This window comes from Hyperolius riggenbachi, chromosome 3 (assembly GCF_040937935.1).
Source record: "Hyperolius riggenbachi isolate aHypRig1 chromosome 3, aHypRig1.pri, whole genome shotgun sequence".
Lineage (NCBI taxonomy): Eukaryota > Metazoa > Chordata > Amphibia > Anura > Hyperoliidae > Hyperolius > Hyperolius riggenbachi.
Genome location: NC_090648.1, coordinates 352403161 through 352430774, shown reverse-complemented (window position 1 = coordinate 352430774; position 27614 = coordinate 352403161). Strand labels below are relative to the sequence as shown.

The 27614-nt window shown below is 42.6% G+C and overlaps 1 protein-coding gene and 1 long non-coding RNA gene across 7 annotated transcripts in view; one reads left to right on the top strand and one right to left on the bottom strand.

The window, feature by feature from the left end:
- Positions 1-14814, bottom strand: part of PDLIM7 (PDZ and LIM domain 7) — a 184574-nt gene extending 169760 nt beyond the window's left edge. The window contains exons 1-2 of one of the 6 annotated variants that reach the window (XM_068277082.1): positions 14510-14814; positions 14129-14233 (exon numbers count right to left, since the gene is read on the bottom strand). In XM_068277082.1, coding sequence (XP_068133183.1) covers positions 14129-14224 — 96 coding nt within the window. In that variant the 5' untranslated portion in view covers positions 14225-14233; positions 14510-14814. Of the gene's footprint in view, positions 1-14128; positions 14234-14357; positions 14436-14509 lie in introns of those variants that run through there. The other 5 variants (XM_068277084.1, XM_068277086.1, XM_068277087.1 and 2 more) reach the window with 5 other exon arrangements.
- LOC137563955 (uncharacterized) overlaps positions 1-27614 on the top strand; it is a 100667-nt gene that overhangs the window by 38819 nt on the left and 34234 nt on the right. The window contains exon 2 of the long non-coding RNA XR_011030479.1: positions 20761-20844. This is a non-coding gene — a long non-coding RNA (uncharacterized lncRNA). The remainder of the gene's footprint in view (positions 1-20760; positions 20845-27614) is intronic.

Sequence of the window (27614 nt, the reverse complement as noted above, 5' to 3'; positions counted from 1 at the left end):
GAAGATTAAACAGTAGAGGGCGCTCTACTGTTTAAACTTCCTGCCGGGCTAGAAGAAGTGAGGCATGCCGGACCTGGAGACCAGAGCGCAGACAGAGCAGCGGTGACCGGGAGACTGGAGTCGCGCCGGCGGAGCAGGTAATGTATGCGGGCTCTATTGCGTCGGTCGTCGGGCACTCGAACGCCGCTAGCGATGCGCTCTTTACCCGCGGGCGATCGACGGTTATTTTCCGCACGGCACGATCGACGGGATCGGATGAAATGGATCGAAATTCGGCGTGTAGCGTGAACGATTGGCAGCAGATTCGATCCCAGTGATCGAATCTGCTGTCGAAACGGGCGCAAATCGGGCCAGTGTATGGCCAGCTTTATCCGGCATCTGCTAATCCCTGTCGGTGCTGGAATAACCAAGACTCTACCGATTCACCATTTACTTTTACCTATATTCTGGTATCCATTTGATATTCCTCCTCTCAGCATTACATTCCTCAGCTCCTATTCCTGCTTCAGCAGTCTGACAGACTTACTGCACAGTGACTGATGTGAGAGGGCCTCTGAACTCTAAACAAGATGTCTCACATAAAGATGGTATTAATAACGAAAGGGGAGCATATACACATGCATAAATAGGTACACTAATGTTTTTGTAATTTTTTAATACACATTTTCATAACAGCATTACTGTGGAATGCAATTATAAGAACAGATGGTGAACTAAACTAAAACTGTCCATACATCAAATCCAAGGAGATTGCACACCTTTATGTAGGATTGTCGTTGGTGCTGGACCCAGTATCCATCCAATACAGTATTCTGAATAAAAGTCTGCACTGTTTGCAGGAGCTCACAGGTTTATTGTTCCATTACACACAGAACAGGTTATCTGAGGGTCATTTGGGGGGCACTAGGGGTCCCCTTTGTCAAGGCACAGGACAGACTCAGAACTGACAGAGTCTGTACTGTGCCTTGACAAAGGCCCTAGTGACCCCGAAACTATCATCGTATAACACTGTCAGATTGCATGTTGCGTGTGTAATGGAACAATAAACCAGTAAGTTCCTGCAAACTATGTCAGTACAGGCTCTTCTTTGGAATACTACAATTAGAACTGGAGAACTGCTTCAAATCTATCCAGAGTCAGAGGCCACCCCAAGCTCCTCTGATAAGATTAGAAGTAGCAATGGTAGTCATTTCCTTCTGCTTCTATTTACAGCTGTGGGAGATGCTAAACATATGCAAGAAAGATGTTTGCTCTGTCCACCAAGGATCTACTTATAGTTTCCTGCAAATGTTGTGTACATGGGCACGCCCTGCTGTAATGTAACTAGCGTTGTCACCTGAATAGGGAAGCTGGGAATGTAGTGAGGGACATTAACTGTATATAAATGTACATGACTGCTATCAGAATTTTCCTTCCTAAAGGATTTAGCTGAGCTTTTGGCCTACATTGATAAGTGCCCAATGCTACACAATGGGATTTTGAATGGGATGAAGTTAATTTCTTATAATATTACACGATTGATTTGAGAATTTGCCGTATTCCGTTTAGGGTATTGTTGGGCTTTAGTGCTTCTTGTTGCTAGAGAAATGGTGAAATAGAGCCAACGACCATCCCAAGTGTAGACTATCAGATACCAGAGAGCAGCCAAATATGGAACACAACCCAAGGTGCAATCATTACTCACTCAGTACTACTGTTCTCTCTATAGTGGAGAGATGACTGGATGGCATGCATCATAAACACTGCGCTCTCCTATCATTGTATCCTACCTGACAGATTATTCTGAAAGTGTGGGAAGCAGTTATCAACAGTTGGTTATGCATCGATTAGGGTTAAGTAACAGTTACAGTTTGGCATTAGGCGGGGGAGTTACAATTAGGACCTAGGTGGAGGGGTATGTTAAAGAGAAACAATAACCAAAAATTGAACTTCATCCCAATCAGTAGCTGATACCCCCTTTCCCATGAGAAATCTTTACCTTTTCTCAAATGGATCAGCAGGGGGCTCTGTATGGCTGCTTTGGCGTTGAAAACCCTCCCACAGTGTGATGTCAGCGCCTCACAGCACTGAGGTACTGACATCACACTGTGGGAGCCTTGTTGCATTGTTGGAAATAACAGCTGTTTCAAACTGCCAAAAAAAGCAAGCAGCATCTCCTTCCAGTGACATCACCTGCCAGCAGTAAAAAATTTCATCATGTGATTAATGTCTGAAGTAAATCAGGGAGAGGAAATATTTTACAATGAGCAAACACTGACTAAATTATTTATACACAATTATAGTAAAAAATTAAGCACTTTCTTTACTACATTATTTATACTGGACTTCCTATTTAAAGAGACTCCGTAACAAAAATTGCATTCTGTTTTTTATCATCCTACAAGTTCCAAAAGCTATTCTAATGTGTTCTGGCTTACTGCAGCACGTTCTACTATCACCATCTCTGTAATAAATCAACTTATCTCTCTCTTGTCAGACTGTGTCTGGAAGGCTGCCAAGTTCTTCAGTGTTGTGGTTCTGTGATGCATCTCCCCCCTCCAGGCCCCTCTCTGCACACTGCCTGTGTATTATTTAGATTATGGCAGCTTCTCTCTTCTCTCTTATCTTTTACAAGCTGGATAAATCGTCCTCTGAGCTGGCTGGGCTTTCACATACTGAAGAATTACATACAGGCACAGCTGTCTTCACTCTGCAGGAAGAAACAGCCTGACACTTCAGTGGAAGATAGCTGCATGGGGAAAGAAGCACACAAATGATCTCTTGAGATTAAAAAGGAAGGGTGTATACAGCCTGCTTGTGTATGGATGTATTTTCTATGTGTGGACATGCTGTACATCAACCTACTTCCTGTTTTGGTGGCCATTTTGTTTGTTTATAAACAAACTTTTTAAAACTGTTTTTAACCACCGGCGAAATTGTGACAGAGGGTAATAGGAGATGTCCCCTAACGCACTGGTATGTTTACTTTTGTGCGATTTTAACAATACAGATTCTCTTTAAGCAGCATCTGGAGCAGCTATGGAATGAAAACCTGACAAAAATCAAAAAACAGCAGCTTATAAGAGGAGAAACAACTGTAATCAGACATTATCTAACTCACCCAGGGACATCAGATGACCATTTTAATGTCTTAATCCAACTGCCTTCAGAGATGACTAGCGTAAGTGCATTTAATAAACCAGAACTCTTGGCTCCGCTCAGGTTTTATATTAATGTAACTATCTCAGCAGCTGGTGCTGCTGCAGGGACGTGAGACTCACGGGAGCCCGTGATGGTCTCGGCAACCAGGGGGGAAGGGGGGGGGGGGGGGAATTGGTGGCAGGGGACAGAAGTCCCCTGAGCCAATCCGTGCTTGTCCGGCGAGAATGATCATTGTTTTTGTTCCAAAACAGTGATCATTCTCAAATGGTGCTGCCGTGCTCCCTCACGCTCACTCATTTCCACTGTTGATCATTGGATTAATGAATGGGAACTTATTATTCCCATTAAAATGCATTTTTAATAAAATAATATTTAGCATAATGTACCACCCAAAGAAAGCCTAATTGGTAGCGAAAAACACAAGGTATAGATTTTGTTGTGATAAGATGATGATAAAATTATTGTGGAATGAAAGGGAGAAATGCTGAAATGTGAAAATCTCTTGTCCATAAGGTGAAAACAACCCGTGGGCTCAAGTGGTTAACTATCCCAGGGTTTTCTTTTATATATAAATGTTTACAATGCAGGTTGAATGTTTTACTATCTCTAATCAGTGGCAGCCTACCAAGTGTCTCAGAGATAAGGCCCATACACACGTCCGTTTTTTTGCGGACGGGTCGTTTGAACGTCCCGTCGTTCAGTCGTTCGCCCGCTAAATCGGGCGTGTGTACAGACTGTCGTTCACGTGATAAGAGTGAGTTTGAGCGATCGGACGTGTGTATGGGCCTTTAGAAAAGGGTCAATAGTTAATGTATTTTTTCTCTCCCTGCTCTCAGAAGTTGCATTCTACTAGGAAAACTTTTATGACTGTAATTTGCTTGGTGAAATTAGTAGGCGGGCTTTTTGGTCTCTTTTATGCCCCTATACATGCCTAGTGGTTTGGGTCACCCTGAGCTGCTTGGTTACTCTGTTGTAATTTGCTTATAAGTGACGTTTACTCCATACCTACAAATAGACTCTTTCAGGCAGAAAAGTAAAACGACCTAGTTATTAATAGGTTTTATACTGTACATACACATGTTTAGCACACCTTAAAATTTATAATTTTGATTTAACTCTACCAATCCAATCCAATTTTTTAGTTGATTGGAATTGTTAGATTTAACACAAAACACGTGTGTTCGATATTGCCACTATTCCGGGGAAAAAAAATGTTTGGGCCCTGGGGAGTTTATATCTACATTGTGATGCGGCCAGGGTGGCGTCACTAGGCTGATTCTCAAAAGATTTCATGCCAAAATCAAGAATCGGCCTGCGGTTTATGGCGGATCTCTTTCTCTGATCAGAGAAAGATTCATCTCTTGGTCGATCAGTTGCCAAAATCATGTGATGTATAGTGACCTTTAGCTCCTGCCAAGTACATTATGTGCAGAGTTTGTATCTCCTTCTCATGCCAGTTCATGTTTCCTCCCTCACACAAATCCATCTATGTAGATATACTGGCATGCCCCAAAATGTATTCAGTACCATAGTAGGAACAGCTTGAGGGAAGGGGGGGGGGGGGCGGGGGGGGTGTCAAAAAAAAAAAAAAAAAAAAAAAAACCAAGTACCATAAACAAATGATTGATTTTTCTGAACAGCTGGGAAAAATTATGGAATAAATCAAGAAAAGTTGGTGCTAGTTTGGGAGTTCCGCATATATCTATATAGTGAGAGTGTAAAAGGCCCTTTTTTTTTTTTTTTTTAATTATATTATATACATAATTCTCACAATCTAATACCTACCATGGTCAAACCATGGTCAAAATGTCCATTGTTATCTAGGATCAATAATTGGTACGGGGAAGAAAAGGAATGTATTTTTTTATAAGAAAAAAAAAATTGAAAAATTAATTTGATTGTACCATGTATGACCACCTTAAAGGACAACTGAAGTGAGAGGGATGCCACATTTATTTCCTTTTAAGCAATACCAGTTGCCTGGCTATCCTGCCAATCGTTGCCTCTGATTCTTTTAAGGCAGCCATACACGGTCGATTGCCACCAGATCGACCAACAGATATATCCCTCTCCGATGTAATCTGATTACAGAGGGATCTATTGGCTGCCCATACACTGCAAACAGATTTTGAATTGATTTCAGCATGAAATTGATTCACAATGTGTGGAGCTGCCGCTGCCCGCCGCTCCCAGCAATACATTACCTCTCCACCGGCGCACGTCCCCGCTGTTCCTTCTGTCCGTGCTGGGCAACTTCTCTTTGAACTTCCGCTGGTCACAGGAAGTAAACAGTAGAGGGTGCTCTACTGTTTGAACTTCCCCTAACAGGACATGACAGGAAGTAAAGAGAAGATGGCCAGCCGGAGAGGGGACAACGGGGACTTGGTCGTCAGCCAATCGAACGCCGATAGCGACACGCTCTCGACCCGCCGGTGATCGAGAGAAATTTAGGATGGAATTCGGTCGATCGATCAGAGTTATCGATTTAATAGCAGATTCGATCACACTGATAGAATCTGCTGTATATCGGCGGGAATTGGACGCAGTGTATGGGCACCTTTAGCCATAGACCCTGAACAAGCATGCAGCAGATCGGGTATGTCTGGCATAATTGTCAGATCTGACAAGATTAGCTGCATTCTTGTATCTGGTGTGATTCAGACACTACTGCTAGATCAGCAGGGCTGCTCCGTGTTCTCTCACTTCGGTTTTCCTTTAATTCTGACCAACTTACATTTAGCTAGATTTTCATTTGTAATGAGATTTGTACACCTCATAAAACACAGAATGACTTTCCAGAGAAAGGATTTCCTAAGCAGAATTCCTGTTACGGTAAAAGTGGCAAGTTCTCATGCCTACCGCCAAGACGTCTATAAATACACTGACTCATGCATGACATCAGCCTGTGCATGTATTTGCGAGTGTCTATGGACACACCTGTCACTACCTCCAGCACTCTATGCTACATGAGGCTGCACAACTTTGCCACTGGCATTCTGAGCTGAAGCCTAGTACGTAAGATTCTCTGCATTCCTTGTAGCAGCAGGTAGCCGTCTCTTGCTAAGTGTTACTACTCCATGTATCCATGGAATGCTATGTGGGGATTAGAAAGTAGAAATGGAATGGGTTTAGAAATAGTCATTTAGCCTGCAGCAAGACTGCAAGTCCATATATCCATGAAATAAAAAGTAAAACTTAAAAATACACTTTTGTAGTGTAATATATTCTTAGAATTTGCTACAATCAGGACGATAGATACCTCCTCACCTCCTATACAACTCATGTGCAGCATACCCCTTTTCAGTGTACAGCTTCCCCCTTGGGCAACCCTAGGGGCTCAGACACGCTATAAGTGCCTTTCTGAGCACTTGCAATTGATTAGCACTTTCTGAACACTTAAAAAAAAAAAAAAAAAAAAAAAGAAATTCTCCCATTCGCTTTCATTCAAAATCGCTGTAAAAATTGCTGCGATTTTTACCACAATTTTAATGAAATTGAATGGGAGCGATTTTTAAAAAGCGCTAATCAATTGCAAGCGCTCATAAAAGCTTATAGTGTGTCTGAGCCTCCAGTGAAAAAAAACATAACAAAAGTGCTTAATTTATACAATAATTATGTATCAATGATTTAGTCAGTGTTTGCCCATCGTAAAATCTTTCCTCTCCCTGATTTACATTCTAAAAATGTATCACGACAACATTTTTACTGCTGAAATCACAGGAAGGAGGACCGGCACCGCTCTTTAGTGTATCAATAGCTCTTTATTGAAGTAAAAGGCAGCAGGACAGACCGCTGTTTCGGGATAGACCCTTCTTCAACTGCTCAATGCCATGATGGCATTGAGCAGTTGAAGAAGGGTCTATCCCGAAACAGCGGTCTGTCCTGCTGCCTTTTACTTCAATAAAGAGCTATTGATACACTAAAGAGCGGTGCCGGTCCTCCTTCCTGTGATTTCTACTTGGCACTCCCCAGGAGGCACTGGGGTGTTTTGGACCAGGGCACACTCTGACTGTTGGCATATCGGTGCTGCCTTCCTTCTACAAAGTTTGACATTTTTACTGCTGGCAGGTGATGTCAGTGGAAGGAGATGCTGCTTGCTTTTTTTGGCAGTTGGAATCAGCTGTTATTTCCCACAATGCAACAAGGCTCCCACAGTGTGATGTCAGAACCATGGTGGAAGGCGTTTTAACACAATACCGGCCATACAGAGCCCCCTGATGATCCGTTTGAGAAAAGGAAAAGATTTCTCATGGGAAAGGGGGTATCAGCTACTGATAGGGATGAAGTTTACTCCATGGTCACGGTTTCTCTTTAAGTTGTGGACTATGTGGCTTTTGCAGAAATGTGGCCGGGACACAGCACTATGTACACTGCTCTTTACAGGTCTATTGTATCCACATAGAGACATGTGACTGACCAGCCTAAACAGTGTACTGGTAATTTCTAATCATTCTGGCTATGGAGAGGAGCAGTAGGAAGGAGGCTCCCTATAAGGGACAAACCAATCAACAGTTCAGCCAACTGCTTGTCACTTACATTGAACCTACCTATAAACAATAGATTTTCTTTGAAGTTGGTTGTTGATGATCTAGTGTGATTACAGTGTCCCACAACATCAAAAGCTGGATCCCACCTGCTTGGCCATTATTGTTGGTCTATTGCTTGGGCTTGGCACAGGCAGTAGAGATGTCTGTCTCACTGATGCTGGGAATACACGGGTAGATTATGCACCCCTGCCCGGATCGATTCCTGCTCGTCCCCGCGGGCACTTCCTTATCAGTGCTTCGTTTTTCTTTTGTCCTGCCCGCCGGTATCGAGCGGGAAATCGATCTGGCGGGCAATCGGACCTGTCGGAAGTTATCAATTGAGCCATCAGCGGCTCGATTGATAACAAGTATCGACCCGTGTATGCCCAGCATGAGTCACATCTGGCGGCATTCAGACACATCATGATGCAGTTTCTTGCTGATGGGTTACTGCACTGTGTCACTGCCGAATGTATGCAAATTAACCATTCTTGCAATTAGAAGCTAAACACACCTCCAGATCCACTGGAATGCAATGATGTGTCAGCTTGTTAATTTGTACAGAGCCATAATAATCCAACATTACTACAGACTGTTTCCGATTCGTTGATCCTCATCAGTGCATGGCATGGCTTAATTTGGCTCTATGGACTAGGGCTTGAAACACCCAGAGGTAGAGACTAACCAGCAAGCTCGTGGTGAACCAGAACTCATTGGAGTGTGTAATCCATGCCATGCACCGATGAGGCTCAACCAATCTGAAACAGTCTGTATGCATGTTGGATTATTATGGCTCTACAAATTACCAAGCTGACACATCATTGCATTCTAGTGGATCTTGAGGTGTGTTTAGCTTCTAAGGGCAACAATGGTTAATTTGCATACATTCGGCAGTGATGCACTGGGAGACATCTCAAGCTCACTCCAACCTGTTTTAAGAAAGCAAACTTTTGTTTTCCATAGCATTTTAGTAAGGGGTTTTTTAGGACCATTGTAGCCCCTCACACACTCCAATGAGTTCTGGTTCACCATGAGCTTGCTGGTTAGTCTGTGCACTGTGTGTCAAATGCTACCATGTAAGGTTACATTCAGCCTCCTCTATGAAAAAGGTTGGAGAATGGGGGCTCACATCTAGCCACATGTGTGCAGAAAAAGGTTAACGCATGTTTGCATGTCATTAGTATTGTGTGTTCATACTGGAACATATAGTTGCTAAGAGGCACCCAGAGTCCCACCAAGAGGCAGTATATTATGTGACATGTCCTATAATAATACAAGTGTTTGAGAGAATTTTCCCCACTTCAGTCCAGTGGCTAAATCAATCCAATAAGGGCAGAGACAACAATGAGAAGTAAAAAAATGTTCCTGTTATAAACCAGGGAAGTGGGAGAATTTCTACTATAATTAACTGATGTTTTTGTGACACCATCTGCACTCCACATGATTTACAAAAAAAATGATTTTATTTCCTGGGAGCTGCTTACATCTACACAAGATATTCCAATACCCTAGGGATGTCAAACTCCAGTGCTCAAGGGCCAAGGTCCTCAAGGATTTTTGGCACAGCTCAAATTAATTGATGGAACTGAATCAGGAAAAGCATGCTCCATCAAGTAGAACACATTTCTCTATTTTTCAGTCCCGCCTAAACACTGGCAAGGATCTGGCCCCTGAGGACTAGAATTTGACACCTGTGCCGGATCCAGGCAAGTACTTAAGTACATGGTGTAGGAGAGTCCATTAGTTTTAGCACTCTGAACATTTTTCTTACAGACAGACCACACCAAGTGAGAGAGGTTACCCTAAGACGACATTAGCAGTTGCCAACTATTTCCCTGGCAACCAAAACCTTGTGAGTATATTAATACAACCTCATGCTATTCAGTCTTTCACTTGATATACTACATCACGTTGGGGCAGGGACGGATCTAGACCAAGATGTGCCTGGGGCAAGGTCAGGTTTTGGCGCCTAAATGTCAGGTTTTGGCGCCTAAACTGCCATTCCCCATCCAAATGTTGCCGCCTTTTTAAGAATTCAACAAACTGCGGCCGGGGCAAGAGACCCGCCTGCCCCCCCCCCACTCAGATCCGTCCCTGTGTTGGGCCGTGTCTGGATTGTCCCACTGCTATTGGGTTTGTACAGATATTATAAGCCTCTTCAGAATCCACAACCATGCCAATGACTTCTGATGATATAGTCGAATCTGTCTCAACTCCACTCTTTGGAGTAAAGCTTGGATCTATGGTACTTTCAGGTTTGGTGGAAACTCTGCTAGCCCTGAACCCAAGCAAGAAAGAAACTGGTTTGTGCTGGATGGTCTACACTTGAGCAACAAATACACTTTAAATTCCTGTCACTTGACTATTTTTTAACATTTTGGGAGACAGTATAGCAAAGATGGCGACACAGATACAGTGCTGAGCAGCTTGTTCTGCTCTATGCAGAAGGGGAGGAAGAGGATGAGTGGGTTGTCACTCTGTATAAACTTCAATAGAAGTTCCCTCAAGAACAACAGGTGTCTGTTAGTGACCTTACAACACAATGGATCACTACCTCTCTCCTTGCTGACAAATGGCAAGCACAATCACCCCCAGTGTGAAACCTAATGCTGGATACACACCATGCGTTTTCGCGTTCGATGCGGCCATCGATACGCGTCGATTCGATTATTTCCGACATGTCCTATTCAAGCTTCGATGGATCATTAGGTCGATTTGCCATACTTTACATGGCATTCGACCTAAAAATCATCGAAATTCGTTCGGAAATAATCGAATCGACGCGAATCGACGGCCGCATCGAACGCGAAAACGCATGGTGTGTATCCAGCATAAGGCATCTTTCACATGGGAGGCTGAAGGAGGTGAATTCACTGCCTGTCAGATGGTCCTATGCCCCGTCCAGGGTACTTGGTAGCGCTTATGACTGGTAGTAAAGAGGTGGCTATTGTATTGCGTTACATCTGAGCGTGGTTGTGCTCAGACATAACATGACACACAAATGCTACTATTCAGCTGCATTAAGTCAGTTCTCTGGCTGTAATCTTTATCATGTGGCTGCAACACTTCTCAGTCATTCACTTGACACAAGTCTGCAGATAGGGTGTACAGACTCTTATTTTTATACTTGCTACATATAATTGGAAAGGATTACAGACAGAATATCCGCATTACAATCAGCTAATTAGCATTTTCAAAAGTAAGTCAGCCAAGGATGTCCCTGTAGGTCTGGTCTCTTAGGAGAGGAACTCAGAACATCCCTTTCATCTAACAGCTGTAGGCCAAACTGTCTATAAGGTTTAATACTTAGAACGGACTTATTACTGCTCTGTCTAAATAAAGGAATAGAACAAGCCAAAAATTTGCAACACAATCAGCCAAGGTCCTGAAACTCTTCAATAATCAGCAATGACCATTTTCAGTCCATGTACGGTCAGACTGTCACATCATTTCAGAACAATTTGTACCATGAACCACTTAACTCTTCGTATTAGGCTGTATCCTAATAAAATGTAATAGGCCAGATTTCATTGGTCAGCGCTGTATTTTTTTTCCCCTGAGGCCTGCAATACAAGGAATCAGTGGCAAACCCATAAGACGTGTTCTCCTTTGGGCTTGGTTACCTCTATGAATATGAGCACTGCAGCACAACAGAAACACTGGATTTAGCCCTCACATGACAGGAAAAATCATGAAGGAATCAAATTCCAAACCAGCTTAAATCAGAGTCTTCCACCATTCCTCACGCCTACCCCCCATAAACAACCCCAAGCATAGAGCTCTTGTCTGGGCAGGACCTCCCCCGAAACAAACACTAGGGCACAGCAAAATGCTTAGTGTGAAGGGAAGTGATTGTCTGAACGTGGCACAGGCGCAAAATCAACACAGTTAGGAACAAAAGCCACCCCACCCAGGGAGGAGGGTGTGAAGTGAATGTCAGACACTTCACATTTCAGCCCCTCTCCAGGTTACTATGTACAAAAAAAAACCTTAGTGACCTGTGAACATAGCATCAGCCCTCCACCCATCTTTCTATAGTTTTCACTGACACCCACCCAGCTGCCTAGGAGTCACTGTCTGTCTGTCACCTCAGTCACAGGCCTCAAGCTGTTCAACCCTTTCAGTGCCAAGAGGCAATCCATTCCCTAGCCTAGGAGGACAGAAAGTACCTGAAATGCAACTGTACTCCTGTGAATATCCATATACAGGTTAGCAGTTGCAAACAACAAGGTACTGTGGAACTACAGATCCCAGCATGTCCTGACAACATTTCCTCTCCAGATTTTCTGAGCAATGACAATATTTTCTCCTACCATGGTAACCAACATTTTATAATCATTTCCAGGGACTTTCCTCTCATGGCAGCAAACTTCGACCATGTCACACTTTCTCAGAGAAACACTGGGGGAGACTTATAATACCCAGTGCAGGGACATTTGGAGCAAATATGGTGCAAAACATGCAAAAGTGAAGCACTTGCTCGGAGCAACCAGATTCCTTGCTCTGAACATCTCTGGTGTTCTGTGCACTGATTTTCATAAATCTGTCTCATAGACCATTGTGGCCTGTCTGCGGACTTCTTTATAGGTAACATTTACAATGCTCAAAGATAATTCAGTTGCAACAACTAAATCCAGCCTGCAGTGAAGGAGAGATTATTACTATGCACTTTGCTAATCAAAAATGATACAACTAGCCACAAAGATAACTAACACAATCTGCAGTAGTAAGCAGAAATGGAACTACAAGTCCCAGCAAGCTTTGCACAAACAATTATTCATTCAAGTAGTCATCCCTAGCATCAGCTGCAGCACAATTGTAAAGTAAAACCTTTCTTTGATTTAAAGTGAGCAAGGCCCTCTGATGTGTCATGGAAATAGGAATCTCTTCTTCAAGGAATTCCTCTCATGAAACAGGATACACACATTCTATTTTCCTTGCAACATTCCTATTAGTGGAACTTTTACAACTTTTAACCCTGTGCTTTCTGAAGCATTTGGGCATGCAGAGCTTTGTAGTGATCAGACAAGGAGATTAATGGCTAAACACCGCCATCTCCATTACTGTCAAGAGGCAAAAGCTATCTGCTCCAGGGAAATCTTCAAGGTCATTCTCAGGTATTGTTAGGTTTACCTACAAGCCCAATCTACACGATACGATTCTTTGTGCGATTCGATCACGATTCTATTTACGATTCGATTAAATCCGACATGTCCGATCGGGATTCGATTCAATTTGCTATTGCAAAACAATGGCAACTTGAATTTAATCGAATCCCGATCGGCCATGTCGGATTTAATCAGATCGTAAATAGAATCGTAATCGAATCGCACAAAGAATCGTATCGTGTAGATGGTGCTTTAGGCTGGGTCCTCTCACATGGTGTCCATTCCATAGCAACAGACAATATCATCACATCACACAATTATATTTCTATGGGGCTTATGGGATGCCCTATGAGACATAAATGCAGGGGGTTCCCACAGAGTAAAGCTGAGTTCACACTGCCAGGCAAAGTGTCCCGTTTTAACAGATTGCGGAAACGCACAGTAAACAGATCTGTAAAACTATGTTATTCTATGTGATTCATAGGATCTATTCACACTGTCACAATCGGACCGCAACACAAACGCACCTAAAGTCCCGAACTGCATGATCTTTTTGTATAGCGGATGCATTTACCCTAGAAACCTATGGCGTAAACGCATCTGCTCCAGATGGGGACCGAACCCCAAAATCAATCAGAGCGGTCTCTGAACTATCCACTCAGAATGGGCCACTTTGTTTGTGGATTGATGTGACCCAAGCCTAAGGTTGTGTACACGCATCCAATTTTGATTGGCCAAATTTTACCACCTCCATGTAATATGAGGGTCAACATACTATACACAGATTGTGTAGGGAAGTCCTCATACTACATGGAGATGATAACATTGGTCAATCATAATTGGAAGTGTGAATGAGGATTTACACACAATATGCTTTGCATTTAAAGCTTCATCTACACGGAGCGATCCGGCGGCTCGATTAGCCGCCGGATCGCCTCTTCCGCATCCCTGCGCGTCCCCGCTCGCCCGCGCGTCGGATTCGATATACCCTTGTCCCCACTTATCTTCCGCTCGATTCCCTGCCATTGTCCCCCGGTGGGGAACGAGCATGGAATCGGCGGTGGAGAGATCCGTCCTGTCGGATCTTATCAACCGAGCCGCATCAGCGGCTCGATTGATAAGCCAAATCGCCGCCGGATCGCTACGTGTAGACGTAGCTTAAGGGCAGTGTGTGTGTTTAGTCACAGTAAAGCATACTTTCATAGTACTATATGCTTCACCGCACAATCTCACCACACGTCTAATGCACGATGCAACTTTTATCACACACACCTTTTGATTGGACTTACACAGTGATAAACACCCTCATTAGAGAAGAGCCAGATACATAAAAAAGTAACAAGGGACACTCACCCTGGAGATGGACAGAGGCATGTTAAAATCCTTGCCCCCCTGTAGTCTGAAGCCCCAAGGGGCTGGACCGTCCAAAACCACTTTGTAATCCTCCATGGCACGAATCTGCAGGCAAGAAGCAAATGTTGTGTAAAAAAGTGACCAACAACATGAACTGCACAATAAACTTTACTTATGAATACTCCTGTCACTGTTAGTATGACTCTACGGCAATGAAGGGGTTAATCACTTGCAACTAAGTTCCCAATCATCCCAAAGCTTCTACAAGATGGACTAGACTAGAGAGAGAAGTTGGTATATTATTCTGATAACCCCGCTCCTCCTCCCTCCCCCCTCGTTTCCTATAAAGCAGCACAGCAGAGGGGGCACAAGGTCACCCACTAGCAGCGCCTATGGGAGCTCCATGCACCTCAGCGTCTCCCCCACAGTCTCACCCAAGGCAGCAGGCGGAAGGACAGGCTACGAGTCCTGCCAGCACTCCCCGGCTCTCAGGCTATATAAGGAGTGTAAGATGACACCGGGGCCGGGGGATACAGGGAAATGAATCATGCTTTGCTCTGGGAGGGACCAGGGCTAAAGCGCAGACATTCCCAGCTCCTAACAAGGGGGGTTATGGAGAGGGACATTCCTGACGCAGGCTGATGCCCCCGCCGTATAGCAGGCGTGAGCCTGGCAGGGCATGGGGGGTACTGCCTGCTTTCCCCCCCCCCCGCACACACGGCCGCTCGCTGCCAGCCTCGCTCATCTGTATGGAAGTTTGCAGACACACCTTCATGCAAATCAGAAGACGTTGTCTGTGGCAACCTGTGGTCTTTCATCAATCACATGACTACTGCTGTCAATCACTTGAATGAACGTTCTGATAGTAGTTGTTGGCTCGGACACTATTTACATGGAGTTTGTATGTTCTTCCTATAGGTGTCATGTCACATCCTAACACTCAGTCCTAGTGGAAATGGGCCTTAAAGGGATAAAAAAAAAAAAAGTAGTTTTATTCACCTGGGGCTTCTACCAGTTTCCTGCAGCTAACCCGTGCCCTCGCAGTCACTCGCAGATCCTCCTGTCCCACGCTGCCAGCTAGCTTAGTTTTTGGCCGACAGGCTCACTGTGCCTGCGCAGGCCTGGCCACGCGTCTCCTTCTTTGCGTTCCCATCTGAAATAGCGTTCTGCGCAGGGCACTATTGCGGATGGGAACGCGAAGAAAACTACGTGGCGCCAGGCCTGTGGGCGAAACAAAACTAGCCGGCATGGGACAGGAGGAAAGCTGATTTTTTTTAATTTATTTTTTTTTGTCCTTTTAAGGGTGCCTTCTATTCATCCCTGCAATTTTTGGCACAATTTTTGTATTTGCAATTCTGCAGTTTATTGTTTTGGGGATTTTATTTTTTGTATACAAATATTTGTTTTGTTTTTTAATGCAAATTTTCACATCATGGTTTTTCCATGCCTATCAGTGCAGTTACTTTAGGGCTGGTGTAGTAATGATACAATTTGCCGAATGATCATTTACAAATGATTCTTTGTATGCATGATCATTTGGGACTTTTCTCCGCATGTTTTACAGCTAAGAAGAAATAAAACATTAAGATCAGATACATCAGTCTAATTGTTTCCAGTACAGGAAGAGTTAAGAAACTCCAGTTGTTATCTCTATGCAAAAAAGCCATTAAGCTCTACTACTTTCAAAGTCATGGAGAGGGCTGTTATCTGACTTTTATTATCTCAAGTGTTAGTGAACAAATGTCTTTTTCTCTGCCAGAGGAGAGGTCATTCGTTCACAGACTGCTCTGAAATAATCATTTTGAATGCTGAGTGTTGTGTAATCTGCACATATAGAATGATGCAATGTTAGAAAAAACACTATATACCTGAAAATAAAAATATGAATATTTTCTTTGCTGCTAATCTTCTAGTAATTATTCACTGATAAAATTGACAAAATCAGAAGTGAATTCTCCACAACCCTCAAATCCCACCTCCACACCTCTCATTGACTGCTCTCTAACTGCCTTCTCTCCACTCTCTGAACATTCTCTCTCCTCTATAATATCCAAAGCTAATCTAACCACTTGTTCTTTGGATCCTATTTCCTCCCATTTCATTCCGCAGCTATCCTCATCTCTCATGCCTGCACTAACATCGCTATTTAACCTGTCCCTCTCCACTGGCATCTTTCCGTCGCCACTCAAAAAGGCTGTTGTGACACCACTACCCTCCCCAGGTTGCTTAATCGGAACCACCTAATTTCTTATATGGACCCATTGGGGCCCCGAGATAATATATATTGCGGCTACCCAGATACATGAACATGAACTAAATACAATTGTTATACTGTATGATTTGATGTACATCTAGGCAATTTTAGGGGTCCAGCCTAATCATGCATGTGCGGGCACGTGGATGCGTCCATATGTTCACATATTACTGTGGGGACACATGCCATGTTTTTTAATCTTAATTCACGCATTTTCCCTATGAGGTATTATGCTCTGATTTTATATACAATTTTCGTATTTATGATGTCTGTATTATGATGTTTTTTACTGGATTATTACTATATGATGTTTTAGCTGTATGTTTGTCCTGACTGTGGCCATATTATATCCAAAGGCACACCTATAGACCTGAGGAAGCGGCTAGGCCGCGAAACGCGTTGTCACTTGTGCCCCAATAAAGCTTGAAAAACTTCAACTACTACTGTGCGTATGAGTCTTACTGTGTTAAGGTAGGAAATTTAATACCTTATTTTAATTACTACCAAATTTAGCTATAAGTCCACGGGCGCCTCCTACTCTTCTCTCCTCTATAATATCCAAAGCTAATCTAACCACTTGTTCTTTGGATCCTATTTCCTCCCATTTCATTCCGCAGCTATCCTCATCTCTCATGCCTGCACTAACATCGCTATTTAACCTGTCCCTCTCCACTGGCATCTTTCCGTCGCCACTCAAAAAGGCTGTTGTGACACCACTACTTAAAAAACCATCTCTAGATCCTACCACACTCGCCAACTACTGCCCAGTCTTACTTCTCCCATTTGCATCCAAACTAATGTTCAATACATGCAGAATTAAGCCATTATTTATCGGCTAACTCCCTACTTGATCAGTTCCAGTCTGGCTTTCGCTCCAACCACTCCACGGAAACGGCCCTTACCAAAGTGGCCAATGACCTGCTTACAGCCAAATCCAAAGGTCAATTCTCCATACTCATCCTTCTTGACCTGTCATCAGCATTTGATACGGTTGACCACACCTTACTCTTACGAATACTTTCAAATGTAGGAATAAAGGGCCTTGCTCTCACATGGTTATCTTCCTACCTCTCTGGAAGGTCCTTTACAGTCTCCTACTCAGATCAGATCTCTTCTCCTCATGCTTTGTCTGTCGGGGTTCCTCAAGGCTCTGTCCTTGGTCCCCTCCTCTTTTCCATCTACATGCACGGTCTTGGTGACTTAATCAACTCATTCGGTTTTCAATACCACCTGTATGCAGACAATATGCAACTGTACCTCTCGGACCCAGACCTTAACTCCCTCCTCAAACGTGTTCCTGACTGCTTGTCTGCTATATCCTCCTTCATGTCCTCTCGCTTCCTAAAACTTAATATGAGTAAAACGGAACTAATAATTTTTCCACCTTCTCTGGCCACCTCTCTGCCTGAAGTAACTATAAATGTTAATAACACTCCCATCACTTCAGTTCCCAAAGCACGGTGCTTGGGGGTAATATTCGACTCTTCTCTCTTTTATTCCTCATCTTAACTCCATAACCAGCTCCTGCCATCTCCAACTCAAAAATATATCTCGCATCCGTCCCTTTCTCACTCAAGACACAACCAAAATGTTAATACATGCTCTTATAATTTCTCGTCTGGACTACTGCAATGTACTACTTTGCGGACTACCTTCTAACAAACTGGCCCCGCTCCAGTCGGTACTGAACTCAGCTGCTCGTCTCATTCATCTTTCTTCTTGATCTTCCTCAGCTGACCCTCTCTGTCTAGCTCTTCACTGGCTGCCAATTAACCAGAGGATCCAGTTCAAACTCCTAACCCTAACCTACAAAGCTCTCCACAATCTCTCTCCCCGGCACATATCACCACTCATTTCCAGATACAAACCCAATCGCAATCTCAGATCTGCACACGATCTTCTCTTGTCCTCCTCTAGAATCACCTCCTCACATTCACGCTTACAAGATTTTGCACGCGCTTCACCCCTTCTCTGGAATCCCCTCCCACAACACATCCGTCACTCGCCAACCTTTGTTACTTTTAAACGCTCTCTAAAAACTCATTTGTTCCGACAAGCATATGCGCTACCCTAGGCCACTTCCCTCTGTCCTAAGACCAAATTGCACTCCTACTAGGTATCCTAAAACACACTGCCTTTATATATTTTATCGTATACTACCCCTCCTCTTGTTTCCACCCCCCCCCCCCCATTCCCTTTAGATTGTAAGCTTGCAAGGGCAGGGCTCTCTCCCCCTTTTGTGTCTTGGAGATCATTATACATTTTATTCATCATGTTACTTTTATCACTGTCATTACCACTTCTGTATTTTGTATTCTGTATGCTGTAGCATTTTTTTGTCTTTTGTCACTAATTATGTATGTTGTATATTAGTGTACACCATTGTCTGTATTATGTACCCCATGCTTGTTTCTTACTTTGTACAGCGCCACGGAATATGTTGGCGCTTTATAAATCAATTACAATAATAATAGTACACAACCAATTCATTATATCATATATTTTTTTTTCCGCTTCAGTGTCTCTTTAAGCCTGTTTAAAAACGGGCTCTAGGTCCATCACCACCGCATGTCAGCGAGTAGAGCAGGCATGGGCAAACTCGGCCCTCCAGCTGTTACGGAACTACAAGTACCACAATGCATTTGCCTTTATGAGTCATGACTGTGGCCGTCAGACTCCTGCAATGCATTGCGGGACTTGTAGTTCCTTAACAGCTGGAGGGCCAAGTTTGCCCATGCCTGGAGTAGAGGGTAAGATAAAGGCCCGCATATTGGGGGGCTAGGAAGCAGACCCCTATAGATAAGTAAATGCTCACTGTCCCCCAAAAATACACCATTTAAAGTAAACCCGAGGTGAAAATAAACTGAGATAAACTATTTATCTCCTATTTTTTTTTTTTTTTAGATATACCATTATTTTATATTTAAACATTTTGTTGTCTCTGCTCACTAGTGGCTTATTAAGTGTCCCTAAATGAGAATACATGAACTATAGACCTCTCAGAAGTTGTATTTTGCCAGGAAAACTTTTATGGCTGTAACTAGCTTATCAGTGATGTTTACTATACTCCCCACAAGTAAAAATGTCACTTCCATGCCTAAAAACGTACTCTTCCGGGCAGCAAAATGTAACCAGTACAACAGCCTGGTTATTAATGTTTTGCACTGTACACACACCATCATCATCATCATGTCACATATTGCCTCAGGTACACTTTAAGAACCTTGTTTGATCCATTTTTCAATTATGGTGCTAAGGTCCATTTAAGACTATGGTGGGGACGTTAGACTCATTATTACAGGCAGTACCCTACTTCCATTCCAGGAGGTTGTAAGTTAAACTTGTTTGTAAGTTAGTCGAGTCACGTGTTATACATAGTGAAAAGTGGATGAATGCTTAAAGCTGGCCATACACTGGGCCAATTCCCTGCCGATCGACAGCAGATTCGATCGAATCTGCTGTCAAATCGTTAACGTTACCGCTAAATTTCGGTCTATTTCGTCCCGAAATAGATCGGTCCCGTCGATCGCTCCGTGCGTAAAATTACCATCGATCGCCCGCGGGTAGGGAGCGCGTCGCTAGCGGCGTTCGAGTGCCCGATGACCGACGCAATACAGCTTGATACATTACCTGATCCGGCCGGCACGTATTCCCCCCCCCCCCCCCCCCCCCCCCGGTCACCACTGCTCCGTCTCCACGCTGGGCTCCAGATCCAGCAGGCTTCGCTTCTTCCTGTCCCGGCAGGAAGTTTAAACAGTAGAGGGCGCTCTACTATTAAAGAGACACTGAAGCGAAAAAAAAATATGATATAGTGAATTGGTTGTGTACTATGAATAATTACTAGAAGATTAGCAGCAAAGAAAATATTCTCATATTTTTATTTTCAGGTATATAGTGTTTTTTTCTAACATTGCATCATTCTATAATATGTGCAGATTACACAACACTCAGCATTCAAAATGATTCTTTCAGAGCAGTCTGTGAACTAATGACCTCTCCTCTGGCAGAGAAAAAGTAAATAGTTCAGGAACAGTTGAGATAATAAAAGTCAGAAAACAGCCCTCTCCATGACTTTGAAAGTGGTAGAGCTTAATGGCTTATTTGCATAGAGATAACTGGAGTTTCTTAACTCTTCCTGTACTGGCAACAATTAGACTGATGTATCGGATCTTAATGTTTTATTTCTTAGCTGTACTACACATACAAATCATAATATCATATTTTTTTTCGCTTCAGTGTCTCTTTAAGTCTACTAGTACATTATAATTTGCAATGCACAAAGCTTTGTGCAAAGTACAAACTATTTTTGCATCATTTTAATTTATTTATTTCGTTATCACTTGGCTCCGCTTCAGTGTCTCTTTAAACTTCCCCCCAGACAGTGAAGAAGTGAAGCATGCCAGACCCGGAGACCAGAGCGGAGAAGACAGCGGAGACCTGGGGAGCCGCGCCGGCGGAGCAGGTAGTGTATGCGGGGGGGGGGGGGGGGGGAGTGGCATCACCACCTCCGCCACCACAGATTGCGAACGGTTTCAGGCTGAAATCGATTCACAATCTGTTTGCAGTAAAGGCAGCCAAACGATCCCTCTCTGATCAGATTCGATCAGAGAGGGATCTATCTGTTGGTCAAATCTGATGGCTATTTGACCAGTGTATGGCTACCTTTACTTTTAGACAACTCTGAATTTGAACATATAGTATAAACAATGTTTTGTTTGTTTTTTTATTTTGTTTTTAATGTGCTTTTAATTATTTGTTTTTAACTACTTGCAACAGTTTATACAATACTGTAACAAATAACAAACTATGTAATAACAAAAACAGCTCCGCACATGAAGATAACTTTGTATGTATGAAACATTGTAGCCTGAGTTGTTTGTAAGTAGGGACTTTCTGTATTGTAGTATTTACAGGTAGTCCCCTGTAAACGAATGATAGTGACTATAGGTTCTTTCTTAATCTGAATCTGGCCATAAATCGGAAACAACCATTTTTTTTTCTTTGAATTTTTTTAACCACTTGATGACTGAGGGTTTTTTTTTCCCCTTGTGGGCCGAAGCCAATTTTACCTGTCAGCGCGCCTCCCTTTCTTTCGCCAATAACTTAATTACTACTAATCACAGCGTAATGATCTATATCTTGTTTTTCTCGCTACCAATTAGGCTTTCTTTGGGAAGTACAGTATGCCAAGAATTATTTTATCCTAAATGCATTTTAACATGAACAATAAGAAAAAAACTGAAAAAATGCATTTTTCAGTTTTGGGCCATTATAGTGTTGAAATAAAACATTCTACTGTGGAGAAAAGCCACACATTTTATTTGCCCATTTGTCCCTGTTATTGCAATGTTTAAAAAATTTTCCCTAGTACAATGTATGGCGCCAATATTTTATTTGGAAATATAAAGGTGCATTTTTTTTTTTTCAGTTTTGCGTCCATCACCAATTACAAGCCCATAAATTTAAAATTAATAGTAATATACCGCCTTGACATAAGTTTCAGTCCCTAAGGTAACTACTTTTAATATATATAGTGGCTGGATAGTGTAATGGTTAAGGGCTCTGCCTCTGACACAGGAGACCTGGGTTCAAATCTCGGCTCTGCCTGTTCAGTAAGCCAGCACCTATTTCAGTAAGGAGTTTCTTGGGCAAGTCTCAACACTGCTACTGTCTACTGAGTGCACTCTAGTGGCTGCCTCGCAAGCGCTTTGAGTCCGACAGGTGAAAGGCTCTATACAAATACTGTTGTTATTATTATTATTATTATTATTATTATTAAAAAAAAAAAAATATATATATATATATATATATATATATATATTGTAAATTCCTCCCCCGCCCCATATAAAAAAAACAGTTTGGGTACTATGGGAGGGTGTGGGAGGGAAGTGGTTAATTATAGAAGTCAGTGTGGGGATTTTTATTAAATAAAAATGATTTTTGGTGTAATATACTATTTGACCACAAGATGTCCTCAGTCATTATTTCCGATTCACATACGTAAGCACGTGAATCGGAAGTAATGTGTAACAGGAAGATACAATGAATGCTGGCGTCTCGTAGACGCCGGTATTGAATCTGGGACTTGGATTCATGAATGGGAATTGCGGTCCCATTCATTAACCTTCCCTCTAAGTGGCGGTAACGGCGGTGTGCACACGGGCGAACAGGAGCAAGCGTCGGATGCACGCCGTTGCAGACTTGCATTTATGGCCCTGGTGCATCCTGTGAATTTTGCAGGGCCATGAATGTACTGCACGGCGTGCATCAAGCAGTTAAAGTTAATTTTCTTAAAAGCTACAAGGTCTTTGACTTTTTTTTTTTTTTAATCCTTGTTTCCACAGAATCTAATTTCACATTTTCTGGCCGTTTGTATCAGCGGGTTGTTTATAAGTATAGTGTTCATAAGTCGGGACTACCTGTATATAGGGCTGACATTAAAGGACCACTATCCTAAAAAATTTAAAATACATGTAAACGCATACAAATAAGTACATTTCTTCCAGAATAAAATGAGCAATAAATTACTTTTCTCCTATGTTGCTGTCACTTACAGTAGGTAGTAGAAATCTGACAGAACTGACAGGTTTTGGGCTAGTCCATCTCTTCATGGGGGATTCTCAGCATGGCCTTTTTTCTTTATAAAAAAAACACCACACCCTGACAAAGATTTATACAGTGATGCTGGCAAGCCTCCCTGCTGGCTTCACACTATTTTGGCAGTTAGACGTAGCATCCGCCATTTGCTAAGTGCTTTTGAAAATAAAGAAAAACCTTAGAATCCACTATGAAAAGATGGGCTACTCCAAAACCTGCCAGTTCTGTCAGATTTCTACTCATTCCTGTAAGTAGCAGCAACATAGAAGAAAAGTAATTTATGGCTCATTTCACTCTTGAAGAAATGTACTTCTTATTTGAATGTGTTTACATGTATTTAAATTTATTAAGTTTTCCGCGATGGTGGCCCTTTTTTAAAGGGACTCAGAGCTGAAAACCATAAAAAGTTTTATACATACCTGGGGCTCCCTCCAGCCCAACCGCTCGGTTCACTCCCACACGGCCGTACTCCGCTGCCCGCAGTTTCGATACTGGGTCCTGCCACTTCCGTCAGTCGGAGCCAGTCTGACGTGAGAGAAGTGCACTGTTTGCGTATCTCTCCAGCAGCTGCTGGAGAGATATGTAGAGGGCACAGTTCTCCGGCGTAGACTGGCTCTGACTGACGGGATCCGGTTCTCGCAGCTGAGGACGGCGGTGTTGGAGCGATCCGAGCGGATGGGGCTGGAGGAAGCCCCAGGTATGTATAAAGCTTTTTTTATGGTTTTCAGCTCTGGTACACTTTAAAGCACAACTGAAATAATACAAAAAAACCAGTTTCACTTACCTGGGACTTCTGCCAGCCCCTCGCAGCCTTCCTGTCTCACACCGGTCCGCCACAATTTTTTGTTCTCCCGCCGCCAGCTACTTTCATTTCGGTGGACTCGGCAAATGCGCCTGCGTGCCCCGGGCCACACGTATCTTTCTCCTCAATAGCGTCCTGTGCTATTAGTGCAGGACACTAGAAAGATACGCGGGGCGCACATGCACAGCTGCCGTCAACTTTTTTTACTTGTTAGTCCATCTATTATAGTGGGTTGTAGGGTGCCTCTTCAAAGTGTAAACAATATAATTAGTAGCAGTAGGGTATTGTACCATGTTAGCCATCAGTAAAAGCAAGTTGTAAATCAGGATGATACCATTTATTGGCTAACTAAAAGATTTTTTTAGTTAGCCAATAAATGGTATCATCCTGACTTAAAACTTCTTACAATATAATTAGAGATTGATTAGAATCATTTATAACAAAAAAACCCCCACAAAATTCAGGCTCCTCACCTTGATCTAGGACATTTAAACACTTGTAGATGTAATAGGGAGGTGTTGGAAGGGGTGTTGCAAACAAAAAAGCAAAGTCAAAATGAATACTCATGCACATCCTCATGCGAATCCATTCACAAAAATCATGCAGCAATCAATGCTGTCCCCACAGCTAGGTTAAAAGCTGTGATCTTTGTTACAAGAATTAATCTCTTGCGTAGTCACATACACCGCATAGAGGTAGCCCAGTGTTGTATGTGTCCTAACTCTGGCCCTGTAACATGCATAACACAAACATGCACGCATTCAGTGCATCAAGATCTAAGGCATAGGATTTTTGTGACTGGATTTGCATGAGTGTGCAGAAGTTCATTTTGACTTTGCTAATCATAACAAAGACTGAAGAAAGTAGATGAGAAGCCCCTTAATCCCAAATAAATTTAAATATATAGGAAAACCAATGACACATGAAGATGGGGGCTAAGAGGCAACTCATATATCTAGAGTACAGTGATAAACTATGAAGCACAAAATGTATTAAATCAAACTTAATGAAGAACAGAATGTTTTGTTCACTACAATAGTTTTAAAACAAATGTATAGCAAATAAATGTCCAGCATGAAGGCTGTGCATGTTACAAATTAAAATAGTGTTTTCACCAATCTTTCAAAGCAATCTATGGGTAAGAGAAAACGTGTTTTAGCAATAAGGGCTGTATTTACTGACATAACTATTATTATCATTTAGTATTTATATGGTGCTGGCGTATTCTGCAGTGCATTACAGTGTATATATACAGTGGCTTGCAAAAGTATTCGGCCCTCTTGAAGTTTTCCACATTTTGTCATATTACTGCCACAAACATGAATCAATTGTATTGGAATTCCACATGAAAGACCACTACAAAGCGGTGTACACATGAGAAGTGGAACGAAAATCATACATGATTCCAAACATTTTTTTACAAATAAATAACTGCAAAGTGGTGTGTGCATAATTATTCGGCCCCCTTTGATATGAGTGCAGTCAGTTGCCTATAGACATTGCCTGATGAGTGCTAATGACTAAATAGAGTGCACCTGTGTGTAATCTGATGTCAGTACAAATACAGCTGCTCTGTGAGGGCCTCAGAAGTTGTCTAAGAGAATATTGGGAGCAACACCGTGAAGTCCAAAGAACACACAAGACAGGTCCGAGATCAAGTTATTGAGAAATTTAAAAAGATTTCCAAAGCCTTGAACGTCTAACGGAGCACCGTTCAAGCGATCATTCAGAAATGGAAGGAGTATGGCACAACTGTAAGCCTACCAAGACAAGGCCATCCACCTAAACTCACAGGCCGAACAAGGAGAGCGCTGATCAGAAATGCAGTTAAGAGGCCCATGGTGACTCTGGACGAGCTGCGGAGATCTACAGCTCAGGTGGGAGACTCTGTCCATAGGACAACTATTAGTCATGCACTGTACAAAGTTGGCCTTTATGGAAGAGTGGCAAGAAGAAAGGCATTGTTAACAGAAAGCATAAGAAGTCCCGTTTGCAGTTTGCCACAAGCCATGTGGAAGAAGGTGCTCTGGTCAGATGAGACCAAAATGGAACTTTTTGGCCAAAATGCAAAACGCTATGTGTGGCGGAAAACTAACACTGCACATCACTCTGAACACACCATCCCTACTGTCAAATATGGTGGTGGCAGCATCATGCTCAGGGGGTGCATCTCTTCAGCAGGGACAGGGAAGCTAGTCAGAGTTGATGGGAGGATGGATGGAGCCAAATACAGGGCAAACTTGGAAGAAAACCTCTTGGAGACTGCAAAAGACTTGAGACTGGGGTGGAGGTTCACCTTCCAGCAGGACAATGACCCTAAACATAAAGCCAGGGCAACAATGGAATGGTTTAAAATAAAACATATCTATGTGTTAGAATGGCCCAGCCAAAGTCCAGATCTAAATCCAATCGAGAATCTGTGGCAAGATCTGAAAATTGCTGTTCACAAATGCTGTCCATCTAATCTGACTGAGCTGGAGCTGTTTTGCAAAGAAGAATGGGCAAGGATTTCAGTCTCTAGATGTGCAAAGCTGGTAGAGACATACCCTAAAAGACTGGCAGCTGTAATTGCAGCAAAAGGTGGTTCTACAAAGTATTGATTCGGGGGCGAATAATTACGCACACCCCACTTTGCAGTTATTTATGTGTAAAAAAAAAAAAAAAAAAAAAAAAAAAAAAAATGTTTGGTATGATTTTCGATCCACTTCTCACATGTACACCACTTTGTATTGGTCTTTCACGTGGAATTCCAATAAAATTGATTCATGTTTGTGGCAGTAATGTGACAAAATGTGGAAAACTTCAAGGGGGCCGAATACTTTTGCAACCCACTGTAGTCTTGTCACTAACTTCCCCTCACAGGGGCTCACAATCTAATCCCTACCCTTGGCATATGACTATCAAAGTATAGGGCTAATTTAAGTGGAAGCCAAATATCTTATCTGTATGTTTTGGGGATGTGGAAGAACAGAGTAACCAAGCAGCTCGGGGTGACCCAAACCACTTGGAATGTTTAGGGGGATAAGAGACCGAAAATCCCTCCTACTAATAAGCAATGCTTGGTGAAATTTGCCTTCTTAAAACAGAAGGAAATTTACAATAATTCAGCTATAAGTGAACATTTGTGGTTACCCACAATGCACCACTACTGAATATGCAACTTATCCCTTTTCACCCTGTAAGCCAGGCTAGCATGCAGAACCGCTGGTGTATAGCAAGCCTATAGCTTTAAATATTACACAGCCACACCAAACCCACATGTAGACGGGCTGTTTTGAACTTTTGGCCCTCATCAGTAGATGTGGGAGGAAACTGGAGTGCCCAGAGGAAACTCACACAGATACAGGCCCATATGCAATTCATTTTTTCGTATTCTCTCCTAGGAGATCATTTTCATATCTTCCTTTTAAAATAATTTGTAAGCATTTTACAATCGAAAAGTTACCAGTACCTAAATGTAGGTGCAAATTTACTATCAAGATTATTCTGAGTATTTTTTTGCTTGCTGTTGGTTTAAAAGTCATTTTATGACAATGTGTGAAAATATCACCTTGGAGAAAATTTAGGAGAAAAGTGAATTGCATGTGTGCCACAGGGAGAACATACAAACTCAGTGCAGATAGGTCTTTGGTTAAGATTTGAACCAGGGACCCAGCGCTAGTGCAAGGTGAGAGCGCTAACCACTGCGCCACCATATTACAAATATAACTAATTCTTTACCACATGCCAGGGCCAAACAAATACAGGGATTGCTGGCTCTCAATGCTACTTGGACCTGAATTCTCCCAGATAGGTGATTAGGCCTGTGCTCCTCCCTAATCAAAGTATCCAAA